At 50.7% G+C, this 12,629-nt stretch overlaps 1 protein-coding gene across 1 annotated transcript in view; it reads left to right on the forward strand.

Annotated features, from left to right (window-relative positions):
- LOC111851388 (reversion-inducing cysteine-rich protein with Kazal motifs-like) overlaps positions 1-12,629 on the forward strand; it is a 33,580-nt gene that overhangs the window by 17,765 nt on the left and 3,186 nt on the right. Inside the window, exons 11-19 of the mRNA XM_072711034.1 lie at positions 1,261-1,473; positions 2,220-2,356; positions 3,342-3,482; positions 4,088-4,276; positions 5,478-5,600; positions 6,455-6,626; positions 7,642-7,837; positions 9,227-9,437; positions 11,671-11,744. Of these exons, the coding sequence (XP_072567135.1) occupies positions 1,261-1,473; positions 2,220-2,356; positions 3,342-3,482; positions 4,088-4,276; positions 5,478-5,600; positions 6,455-6,626; positions 7,642-7,837; positions 9,227-9,437; positions 11,671-11,744 (1,456 nt within the window). The remainder of the gene's footprint in view (positions 1-1,260; positions 1,474-2,219; positions 2,357-3,341; positions 3,483-4,087; positions 4,277-5,477; positions 5,601-6,454; positions 6,627-7,641; positions 7,838-9,226; positions 9,438-11,670; positions 11,745-12,629) is intronic.

The raw sequence follows: 12,629 nt of genomic DNA on the forward strand, positions 1-12,629 counted from the left end.
CCCAGTTTGCAATGACCTCACCGTTCCCAGGCTTCCTGCTGAGGTCAGACAGACAAACAATGCTTTGGAATTTCCTTTGAAGGACCTTAGGAGGTGTGTCAGAAATGACCATGGCGTGTGGGATGGACTGGGGCATGCTTGTGTTTCCTGGAGTTTAGGAGTGTTCTTACAGATAGATACCAGGTTTGTGGTGAGCAGCTCAGCAGGCTAAGATGCTGTGCCCATCATCAGAAGGCTGCCGGTTCAAATCCCCTGGTCGGTATAAGATTTCACCACTGGGCCCTTGTACAAGGCCTTTCACTTCAGCTGGTCCTGGGCCTGGCTGCACCTGCTTCTCAATTGTACGTCACTTTGAATAAAAGCGTCTGCTAAATATGTGAAATGTGACATAGTGCTGGTGACCAGTCTCACCTCTTTGAAGGCATTTGCACCAGCGCCACCTCTGGCCACCAGGGTGGCGCTCTTTCGTACCCGACGCATTTTGTTTTTCAAATGTTATTGGGCAAATAAAAAGAATGGAATGTAAAGTTGCAAAATATGCACTGGGACCTGGAAATGGCTTCTTACCAGTTACGTTGGGAATTTTATGAAAGTGGCTCAATCAAAGCTTTAGCAGGAATTATGGCGGATGCTTTCACCTGGAGTCTCTGTGTATTTGTTTCGTCGTAATTGTGGGTAGTTGTTCTATCTTATTAGCATAGATCATGACTCGCATAAACATGGCCGGCTTGAGGAGGGGGGGCCACCTCACATGATGCTTTCTCAGGCACGTCACAGCTCAGTGTTCCTCCCACCTGTGCTCCCCACCAAATCCACACTCATGGATAAGGTTTACCTCACAGATCTGGTGTTACCTCTGCTTTGAATGTCCCCCCACCCTCCCACCAGCCAGTCCCATGCCCTTTAGGGGGAGCAGGGTGCTGGACACAATGTCCTCAGGTTTGGTTGCTGAGGAAGGGATCCGGTTATTGTTATTTTGGGGGTGTGGTTCAGTTGGTTAGGATGCTGTGCCTGTGATGCTAAGGCCGCCGGTTTAAATCCCAGGATCGGCTGAGTGATGTCCCCATTGAGCAGGGCCCTTAACCCCTATGGCTCCAGGGACCGGCTGACTTGATAAAAGCCCTTCTAAATAAGTAAATGTCTGTGTCCTGAGCCTGCCTTGCCATCCACACCTAAGCTCCTCTCACATTAAGTAAATGTCTGTGTCCTGAGCCTGCCTTGCCATCCACTCCTGAGCTTCTCTCACACTTGCTCTCACAGGCCGACGGAGCTGTTCCGCAGCTGCAACACGCAGGCGGATCAGGGTGCCATGAACGACATCAAGCTGTGGGAGAAGGGCAGCATCCAGATGCCGCACATGAGCATCCCGGTGCGGGACATCTCCAAGTGCCAGCCAGACATGTGGAAAGCAGTGGCCTGCTCGCTGCAGATCAAGCCCTGTTACAGCAAGTCCCGCGGCAGTGTCATCTGCAGGTGGGGGCTGCCAGAACACAGGCGGGTGGGTCGGGAGAAACAGGCCAACCAGTACACTGCACACGTAGACGGACGAGTCGGGAGAGACAGCCCAGCCAGTACACTGCGCACTCAGATGGACAGATCGGGAGAAACAGGCCAACCAGTACACTGCACCCTCTGACGGGCAGGTCAGGAGAGACAGGCCAACCAGTACACTGCACCCTCTGACGGGCAGGTCAGGATAGATGGGCCGACCAGTACACAGCAGATAATCTTTAGATTTCAGTCTCCTTGAAAGTTTAACATCATCGCTGCTCGATAGCTTAGAGGTGGTGAGAGGGAAGATGACATTATGTGCTTGAATGCAAACAGATGCCGTGCTGTACCCCGGTGACTACCCTGTGGGGGGGGGGGGAGACTCAGGTAAGGCTCTTTTCTTGTGTTTGCTGAGCCAACTCAGGATATAAAAGAAATGGAAGGCGGCTTTGGGGAACACTGGCTTATGCCAGGTCACCTGGGAAAACACGACACTGAGTGTGGGAAATGCATTTACCCCTCCCCTCCGCTGACGCCAGCGTTTCCAGTCTGCCGGCACACGGGCTCTGCTCCAGCGTTTTCACTTCATTTATGTCGGCTTTCTGAAGTTGTGTCTGGGCCGCGAACCCAGTGAAACATCAGGAGTGTAAAAGTCACATGTGCCAGAATAAGCAGCTCCCCCCCATGCTGAAACTACCCCTGTCCCTCCCCCCACCCTGTTCCTGAAGGTCTGACTGTGTGGAGATCCTCACCCAGTGTGGAGACCACAGCAGGTTCCGTGAGGGCCAGACTCCAGAGAGCATCTGCGATACGCTGTCCCCTACTGACGACCCGGAGCGTTGCATCCCACTGGAGAGATACCTTAGTGAGTCTATAAACAGGAAATGTGTGCAGGTAGTATAAACAGGAAATGTGTGCAGGTAGTATAAACAGGAAATGTGTGCAGGTAGTATAAACAGGAAATGTGTGCAGGTAGTATAAACAGGAGATGTGTGCAGGTAGTATAAACAGGAGATGTGTGCAGGTAGTATAAACAGGAGATGTGTGCAGGTAGTATAAACAGGAGATGTGTGCAGGTAGTATAAACAGGAGATGTGTGCAGGTAGTATAAACAGGAGATGTGTGCAGGTAGTATAAACAGGAAATGTGTGCAGGTAGTATATACATGAAGTATGTATATGGGAAGTGTGTAGATGAAGTATATGCAGGAAGTATGTACAGGAGATGTGTACAGTAATTATAGTCAAGAAGTGTGTATAGAGGCGATATGTGCAGTAAATGTGTGCAGGAAGTATATGCAAAAGGTGTCTATAGGAGAAATACACAGGAAGTGCATGCAGGAAGTATATACTCAAGGGTGTACACAGGAGGGTACGAGAAGTGTATACAGGAGGTGTATACAGGAGGTGTATACAGGAGGTTTATACAGGAGGTGTATACAGGAGGTGTATACAGGAGGTGTATACAGGAGGTTTATACAGGAGGTGTATACAGGAGGTGTATCGGCTGAGCAGACGGCTGTGTGTTGTTGTTCACACTAATTGCCTGATGAAATAACTGGTAACGCCCCCGCTGGCGTGGAGGATCGCCATCTGCCGTGAGGTCAGCGGCACGCTCAGGGCCGCCTGCTGCAGGTACGCGGTCCGGCGGTAACCAGCAAGCTCACGCGGCGCACACACAAAGGCCCGCGCTTTACATGCCTGCTGTCTGATCGTCTGAGAAGCGTGTCTGTCTGGGTACCTGCTCTGCTCTTCTGCTGTGAATGACAGCGAACAGGAAGTGTCAGATAGTGGGGGCTCTCGCCGCAGCGCTATTCCAGGACTATGCTCTGAGCCCCGTAACTTTTGCAGCCCCCAGTGCTCTGGGCGACATCACACAGGAAGTGATTCACCCCTGCAATCCAAACCCCTGTCCCAGCAACCAGCTGTGTGAGGTCAACAGGAAGGGCTGCCAGCCAGGCCAAGACTGTCTGCCCTACTTCTGTATGCCAGGTACTGTAGCGCCCCCTGCTGCTTTCCTTATTGTATTTATCCATGAAGAATGTGCATTTGTTTCAAAGTAAGTGGTACTTTATCTGCCAGTTGTACAAGTACAGATACATAGACATTCTTTATTTTCACATATTCCATCTTGGTCACTTTTGAGACACACACACACACACATGCAGGTGATTGAGAGAAGCTTGGGGCAGAGCGCGGGGTCGGCGCCCCGGAAGGGCCAGAGCGCGGGGTCGGCGCCCCGGAAGGGCCAGAGAGCGGGGTCGCTGCCCCGGAATGGCCTCGCTCACGGGCAGTGTGACTGTTACGGGTGTAGAGGCTTAACCCGCAGAGCCACACATACTGGCTGATTTACAGCTTCTGATGTTCGACATGAGCTGGTGACACATGCACATGCTGCTGCAGCCCTAAGCGTAGCTGCGTGGAAAGAGGCGCCAGGGTGATGACAGAATGTTTATTTCACTTAGATTTCATTTACATTCTGTGTATAAGGTGTCTCTGAATGTGTGCATCTCTGTGTGCTTTTCCATGTATGTGTGTGTCTGTGGTCCTGTGTATGTGTGTGTGTGTGTGTGTATGTGTATGCATGCGTGATGCAGGCTGCAAGCTGGGTGAGGCTTCAGAGCTCCTGGTGCACATGGACTCCCTGATCCAGGTCCCGGTGCCGAGCGGTCAGGCCGGCTGCTACGAGGTTTGCTCCTGTGGCCAGAGCGGCCGGCTGGAGAACTGCGCCGACATGCCCTGTGTGGATATCTCCAAGACCTGCATCGTGGGAGGCCAGAGGCAAAGTAGGCCATTGTCACCCCCCGTCACAGCAGAGAATGGCACATTCCATCACTGGGCTCCTCCAGTGACCTGACATGCTCTCTCTCTTCTTTCAACATTTTGCTCTTTGTGATTCTGGCTGCAGGTCTATTACAAAGATTAAGGTTAAGCTTCTCTCAGTGGTACATCATGTGGGCCTATCCTGGGACATCCACTGTCATGTGATAGATGCGGTCACCATGGAAACGTTTCATCATCATTAACAAGCTCGGGGATTCCAGCACCTAGTAATAGCTCACGGCGCTGATGGCCTGGGTGGGGGTAGGTGCCGTGCTCATAGATCGGGCAGCCTTGGAAAGCGAGGGGCAGGTATGCCGCCCCCCCACCACTGTGGAGGGCCGGCGTGCGGCACAATGGGGTCGCTTGTTCCCCAGGCCCTGAGCACAAAGCCAGCCTTGCAGCCCTCGGAAAAGCCCTCAGCGAGGCCCTTTGTGCCCCCCTGATGAACTGTAGTGACCTTTGTGGCCGGATAGCATTCCCACTGATGTGGGGGGGGGGGGGGGGGTCGCCGTGTTTATAAGGGTGCTGTGCATCTTTACTGTTTAAGCAGGAAGTACATCAGGCACACCTCAACATTTTCTGACCAAGGGTGTGTTTGCGGTTCAGCAGAAATGTGTGTCACTTCTGTACCTGGAAAGGATTCAGCAGCCAGAACCCCCACTTTGTGTGTGTGTGTGTGTGTGTGCGTGTGTGTGTGTGTGTGTGTGTGTGTGTGTGTGTGTGTGTGTGTGAGAGAGAGAGAGAGCGTGTGCATGTGTGTGTGAAAGAGTGTGTGTGCATGTGTGTGTGTGTTTGTGTGAATGTTTGTGAGCACCAGGAAATTCAGACTGCAGAAATTGTTTCCAATGAAATTCATCCACCTACTGTAATGACGCCACCTAGTGCTTACATTATAGCACAAGGCCTCTGCTAGCGTCTTTATAAGAGCCAACCTCATATAAGCCCAGATCACTTCCCATGCAGAACTTTATGTTTGTGTGTAACCAGCATCCTGCGTTAAACTATGGCTTTGATATGAGCATTCAGGGTAAATTAGCTGTCTTGTTTTAGCATTTCTGTTATTTTATACATTATAAATGAGATGTTGATTGAGCCTCGGGGATTTTAAGTTCCTGGGGCCACAGATTGGCTGCTGAACAGGACGTGGCTCTCTCTGCTCCACAGGTCATGGCTCCGTCTTCAAGGTGGACTGCCACCTGTGCTCCTGCTTTGCTGGGACGCCCATCTGCTCCACACGCCAGTGCCTGAGCTCGCTGAGCTCGGAGGAGGACCGGCAGCGCTTCACTGGTGAGGAGTAGTAACTTCTGTTGATGTGAAGCCCAGGGTTCGGTCTGTAGTAACTTCTGTTGATGTGAAGCCCAGGGTTCGGTCTGTAGTAACTTCTGTTGATGTGAAGCCCAGGGTTCGGTCTGTAGTAACTTCTGTTGATGTGAAGCCCAGGGTTCGGTCTGTAGTAACTTCTGTTGATGTGAAGCTCAGGGTTCGGTCTGTAGTAACTTCTGTTGATGTGAAGCTCAGGGTTCGGTCTGTAGTAACTTCTGTTGATGTGAAGCCCAGGGTTCGGTCTGTAGTAACTTCTGTTGATGTGAAGCCCAGGGTTCGGTCTGTAGTAACTTCTGTTGATGTGAAGCTCAGGGTTCGGTCTGTAGTAACTTCTGTTGATGTGAAGCCCAGGGTTCGGTCTGTAGTAACTTCTGTTGATGTGAAGTTCAAGGTTTGGTGTGTACTAACAGTGAGGCAGAGTGTGGCTTTGTGGGTTAAGATCCACAGTAGATGTCCAGATCGCATCTCCAGGTCGGCCGGTTTGCTGCACCATCACCGCCACACTTGCTCCAGGGCCTGGCTGATCTTTCTCTCTCTCAGTTCTTTGTCAGTTTGGATAAAACCATCTGCTAAATAATTACATTTAACTTCTGTGTCTCTGAATTACAATGTTCTCTCTGTGTGAACTTCTGTTTAATAAGTAGCACTGATTCCCTAACATCTGTTTAATATGCATCTAGGCCTTATTTATGCTAACGTCTGCCTTAGCAGCAGGTGGCTGCGCTGGGTCGTCGGAGAACAGGCGCTCTCTCTGAACCTGTGCCCTTTCCTGTCATCGCTCCCGGGGTCCATGTTGAACATGCGTCTCCTGCCCACAGGTCTTCCCTGCAGCTGCCCAGACCAGTTTGTACCGGTGTGTGCCCAAAACGGGCGAACCTACCCCAGCGCCTGTGTGGCACGCTGCATGGGCATGCAGGACCAGCACTTCAGCTTCGGCACCTGCAGGAGCAGGGACCCGTGCATGCCTAATCCCTGCCCCAAGAACCAAAGGTGACGGGGCGTGTGGGCATTGGGGGTTAGCAGGGCAGCAGGAAGCTGACGGGGTCTGCCACACGCTTCAGCCTTTTCCTGTGGGTATATGCTGGCAAACTGTGGTACCCCGTGACACCATAGTCATGAGTGACTTGGGTTCGAGCGGGCTGTCTCCCAGATGGCATCCATAAACCATCAGTGTTTCCAGAACATGGTCAAGGAGTTACGGTTTTTGGCCAGGAACCAGCATTTATGGTTCAGTAGGAGCTGGTTTTGACTCACTTTTTTCCATTGATAGGTGGTTAGTGATGGCTGACACTGTCAAGCTTCGGCCACTGTGGGAAAATGGCAGTATTGTAACCATGCCTGTCTATAGCCATGCAGTGTGGTGACTGTGACTGTCTATAGCTATGCAGTGTGATGACCATGCCTGTCTATAGCCATGCAGTGTGGTCACTGTGCCTGTCTATAGCTATGCAGTGTGGTGACCGTGCCTGTCTATAGCCATGCAGTGTGGTGACTGTGACTGTCTATAGCTATGCAGTGTGGTGACCATGCCTGTCTATAGCCATGCAGTATTGTGACTGTGACTGTCTATAGCTATGCAGTGTGGTGACCGTTTCTGTCTATAGCCATGCAGTGTGGTGACCGTGTCTGTCTATAGCCATGCAGTGTGGTCACTGTGCCTGTCTATAGCTTTGCAGTGTGGTCACTATGCCTCTCTTTAGCCATGCAGTGTGGTCACTGTGCTTGTCTGTAGCCATGGCTTCCTGCACTGAATTAGTCTGAGCTGATCTGTGTGTTCTCACAGTGTGCGTGTGTGTGTGTGTGTGTGTGTGTGTGTGTTTTATGTATATGTTACATCCATGACTGCAATCAAAAAACTAAAAATGCCAAAAGTCTTGTATTTTGTTTTCTTAATTATGGTTAAGGTCAGTCTGTTTGCCTACCTGTCTCTCCATCTGCCTGTCTGTCTGTCTGCCTGCCTGTCTGTCTGCCTAACCCTAACCCTAACACCATTCCCCGCCCGCAGGTGTACGCCGAGCCGCAAGGTCTGCCTCAGTAGCACCAGTAGCTTCCCCTGCAGGCAGTATGAGTGCCAGGCTCGTTCCCTCAGCTGTGACAAGAACCAGCTGGACCCAGTGTGTGACAGCACCAACACAGAGCACCCCAACCTCTGCCTGCTCTACCAAAGAGGAAAGACACTGTCCTACATGGGCCCCTGCCAGGTAGGACCTACAGGGGGCGTTGGTGAAAGTCACAATGGGCTCCCTTGTGCTTCTTGTCCCTCCTGTGTAAACACAGGCTGCTTTACATGATACTCCCTGACAGGAACGCTGCCGTTCGCCTTGCACACACACCTGAGGGTTAGGGTCCTTAGTGCAGGTTCTTCACATTACCCCCCAGCTACACGCTCGCCTGAGGGTTAGCATCCTTCGTGCAGGTTCTTCGTGTTCCCCCAGCTACACGCTCGCCTGAGGGTTAGCATCCTTCGTGCAGGTTCTTCGTGTTCCCCCAGCTACACGCACGCCTGAGGGTTAGCATCCTTCGTGCAGGTTCTTCGTGTTCCCCCAGCTACACGCAGGCCAGGAGGTTAGTGGCTTTAGCACCTGGGAGATTCTCAGCCCCGCTGACATTTGCGACCACAGACAGCAGGTCGATGCAGCTGCTGCCTGACAGGCCGCCGCCCAGTCATGCATGTTTACGTGCATGAAGGCACAGCACCTGTTGGCCTGTCAGCCTGCAGGAGTGTGCGACAGCTACAGCCAGTCAGTCTGCTCCACCTCTGCTTGACTCTGCTCCGTTTCTTGCCTCTGACTCCATCTGTTTTTCTTTCTTTCCCTGTCCTTCCCTCCCTCTCTCCCTCTGTTTTCCCAGCCAGTCCTCGTCCCTTTCTCCCTCCCTCCCACCTGTCTCTCTCTCCCCACTCTGCCCTTGCTCTCTGTCCCCTTCCTCTGTTTGGCCCCGGGGACTGAGGGACCCCTCTGGGGGCACCAGTGTACCCCTGGCCTCTGTCGCCCCCCCCCCCCCCCCCCCCCCCCGCCTCTTCCTCCTCCAGCTCCGCATCTCCCGCTGTTCACAGCCTGCGGACGCCCCCCCCCCCCCTTAGGTAACAGACAGCAGCCTTATCTTTTCACCTGTGTGCATGTTTGTTTTCCTATAAACGAGTGTGTGCAGACTTGGCTGTGCCGCCCTGCACAGGCCTGCATGGAGAATCGACTCATTGATGGACTCTGGCTTGACAGGACCGTCTCCATCACGATGCTTTTAGGAAACACACCCACTCTTTCTGTAATGTTAGCATGTCGGGGGGGGGGGGGGGTGGGTTTGCAGCCAGTTGACCTCTGACCCCCAGAGGTTTTCGGTTGCTCTCCTCCGTTATCATCTGGCTTTCTGACTTTCATTGCCGTGTTCCCTTTTGCCTGATGCTGTATAACAAGACACCCATGTGATGCCCCTTGGGACAACTCTGTTGTGAAAGGCGCTATATGAAAATAGACTCGATGTAATTAAATTGATTAAATGCATGCATTTCCTGCAGGCTGCAGCCTGCATGCGGCAGAGGGGGCTGCGTGAGGCCTGCTGACCCATGCCTTTGTGTCACCGCCCCCCCACAGGATGCTTGCAGGAACCGCAGGCCAGTGTGCGGACATAATGGCGAGACCTACGGCACGGTGTGTGAGGCCTACTCGAACCGCGTGGCCGTGGACTACGCCGGGCCGTGCCACGCCGTGGGCACCGTGTCCGAGTACAGCGGCGAGTCTGGCTGCGACGCTGTTCTTTGCCCGCCCCTGTCTAGCAGAGGGTGTCAGCCCGTCACGCCGCCAGGTCAGTGGGGGGGGGGGCTCACGCACCACAGGCAGCCTTGGGCAGCACACAGCACACTGGTAATGATGGTCCGCAGGAGGGGGTCCCAGCTGGGAAAGGAGGGGGCAAATCCCATCAGCACCGCAAGGCTGAGGTCCAATTTACTTTTGAAAATTTTGCTTGGGGTGGCAAGAGGCTGACTTGAAAATTATAAGAGTTTGCAGCATAAAATAATTCTTTCAAGTGCATTTCAAGGTATATATGTATGATCTATTAGATCTTTATTAGAATTTATACTGGAGTTTTATTGAATATAATGACAGTAATTTATTCCATGAGTGTAATTCTGAGCGCCCAACCCCATGGTAGCTGGCCGTATGCTGTCTCTGTGGCCGTATGCTGTCTCTGTGGCCGTGTGCTGTCTCTGTGGCCGTGTGCTGTCTCTGTGGCCGTGTGCTGTCTCTGTGGCCGTGTGCTGTCTCTGTGGCCGTGTGCTGTCTCACACAGACATGGATACAGACATACATACAGACATGCATACATACAGACATACAAACATACACACAGATATATATACACACAGACATGCATATATACATGCATACATACACGCAAACATACATGCATGCATGGATACATACACACAGACATGCATACATACATACATACATACACATACACACACACACACTTAACTCGGCTCAATATTATCAGCTATCCCAATACTTTTAAATGTAAATATCACACTTTATTTTCTTAGATATTGTTCAGCCCTATGGAGGATGCAGAAGAACTACATAATTTACTCATTCGTATGTTGTTCATCGAGGTAAACCATGTTTACATAAATGTAGATTAATGTTTTAACGTTAGGAAAGGATAGGGAGGCGGGGCTAAAGTGGAACAAACCATCATTAATGGAGGGGTGGCCTACACAGTACTCTGAGCTTGGGAGATTATACTTCACATGCTTTAAGTCAGGGGAACTCTTATGAAAATTAATTATTAACTAGGCTGGCTAATTGTGATTTATATAATTAGTTACTTTACTGAAAACTGGGGTGCCGGCCCAAAGGAAGGGGCAGCAGCTGCCACCTGGCAGAAGCTCCAGTGTGTTTCGATCCTGATGTGGACCAGAATCCACCAGCTGGTGAACATTTGTCATCAGGGTGTAATGCTATTAATGTTAATCTGTACTGCATGTGGCCAGCAGGTGGTGCTGTAAGTCATGTTATACAGGTTGTGCGCTGCCAGCTCGCAGTTCGCTAACTCTGCCCCTCTGCGCTTGCTTTTGTCTTGTTGAGCTCTTAATTAATTAGAGATATTAACCGGATGCTATTCAAATGACATTATGGGATGCATTCGTCGAGGCCCCCTTGTTATTTATTACTTTACCCAAACTGGAAAATGAAAGCAAGCAGATAATTTAGAGAGAGCAGCTTCATGAAAGGTTTCGGTCTGGACTGACTGAGGATGTTCCCTGTTTGTCTTTGTCTCATAGTTGGTCCAGTGTGACTTCTGGTTTACGCAATCCAGCCAGATAACATTAGCTACATTCACATTACAAGCCTCATTGTCCAGTTCCAATTGTTTGCTCAGATTGGATCTTCCTATCTTTATGGTTCACATCCATAATTACAAGTGACCTGTAATGTGAACGCATCTGTCCTCCAACAGTTTGCACATGCACACTGATATGTTTTAGCACGAGTCATTTGCATCACAAACAACAAAAAGCGCTCAGCACATGCGTATAGGCAAAAAACCACAGGAATTCCGGCCTATGGCTGGGTTGGGGTGTGGTGTGGCAGAGCACCTGCGCCCCCTGGTGGAGCTTACTGCAACCACAGGAATTCCGGCCTATGGCTGGGTTGGGGTGTGGTGTGGCAGAGCACCTGCGCCCCCTGGTGGAGCTCACTGCAACCACAGGAATTCCGGCCTATGGCTGGGTTGGGGTGTGGTGTGACAGAGCACCTGCGCCCCCTGGTGGAGCTCACTGCCACCACAGGAATCCCGGCCTATGGCTGGGTTGGGGTGTGGTGTGGCAGAGCACCTGCGCCCCCTGGTGGAGCTCACTGCAACCACAGGAATTCCGGCCTATGGCTGGGTTGGGGTGTGGTGTGACAGAGCACCTGCGCCCCCTGGTGGAGCTCACTGCCACCACAGGAATCCCGGCCTATGGCTGGGTTGGGGTGTGGTGTGGCAGAGCACCTGCGCCCCCTGGTGGAGCTCACTGCGCTGTTCATCTCCACAGGAGCCTGCTGCCCTCTGTGTGCTGGGATGTTGCAGATCCTGTGGAATAAAGAGCAAATGAATGTTTTTCCTAAGGTAAGACTGCATTCCATCACACTGATCTGGGGGGTTGAGGGGTTGGGGGCGGAGAGATACTCATCCATAATTACATGACTGCTGCATCACAATCGCTGTGTCTAACTGCATAGTCCATTTTCTACTCTGTGTGTGTGTATCTATGTATGTATGATTGTATGTGTGTGTATGTATATATAATATATATATATATATTTTTAGTGGTGTCAGTTGATTTAAAAAATATATCCAGTTAGGCTGTGATTAATCATGATTTTCACAAGTTTAAAATGGTGGTGGGCTATTTGCTTACATTTTTTGGACGATAAAACAAATATATGAGTGGTTACAATCCAAACTATTTTAAGTTTTTTTGCAACATGCATTTTGAGAAATGTAGTAAGTTAAAATGATTCTGTGAAAAGTCCCACGAAGGTAGGAACAACAGTTTGGGTATATTTATAAAGACAAGATTTTACAGTATTGATCAAAACTAGAGTAATTTACAAAGTTAGTGCTCACCCGAATTCGCAGGTGTGAAACACTCTCACATGACAGAATAAAAGGTTGCAGCTCCCCGGTCAGTGTAAACAAAATCCAAGCATATGCTCTTGTTTGTGGAAGTTTCCATGAGTATTCTTGACCCAGTAACGAATGTGGGATTATCGTACGGTTTTCATATGAAGTATCACCCGCGGGGCAAATGGTTGGCCGATCAGAGCTGCTTCCAGACTCAGACACTCCAGTCGATCACTGGCATTGTTCTTTTTATTCTCCTTACAAAGTTTTAAAAACATATTTAGTTTCAACCTATATATATATTTGAAAAGTAGACTGTTCAGGGTTTGTTTTTTTTCTGTGTATGAACGAGTTTGGTGAGATTTCCATTTTATCCTGCGGGGAGTA

The sequence above is a fragment of the Paramormyrops kingsleyae genome, chromosome 4 (genome assembly GCF_048594095.1).
Source record: "Paramormyrops kingsleyae isolate MSU_618 chromosome 4, PKINGS_0.4, whole genome shotgun sequence".
Taxonomy (NCBI): Eukaryota; Metazoa; Chordata; class Actinopteri; order Osteoglossiformes; family Mormyridae; genus Paramormyrops; species Paramormyrops kingsleyae.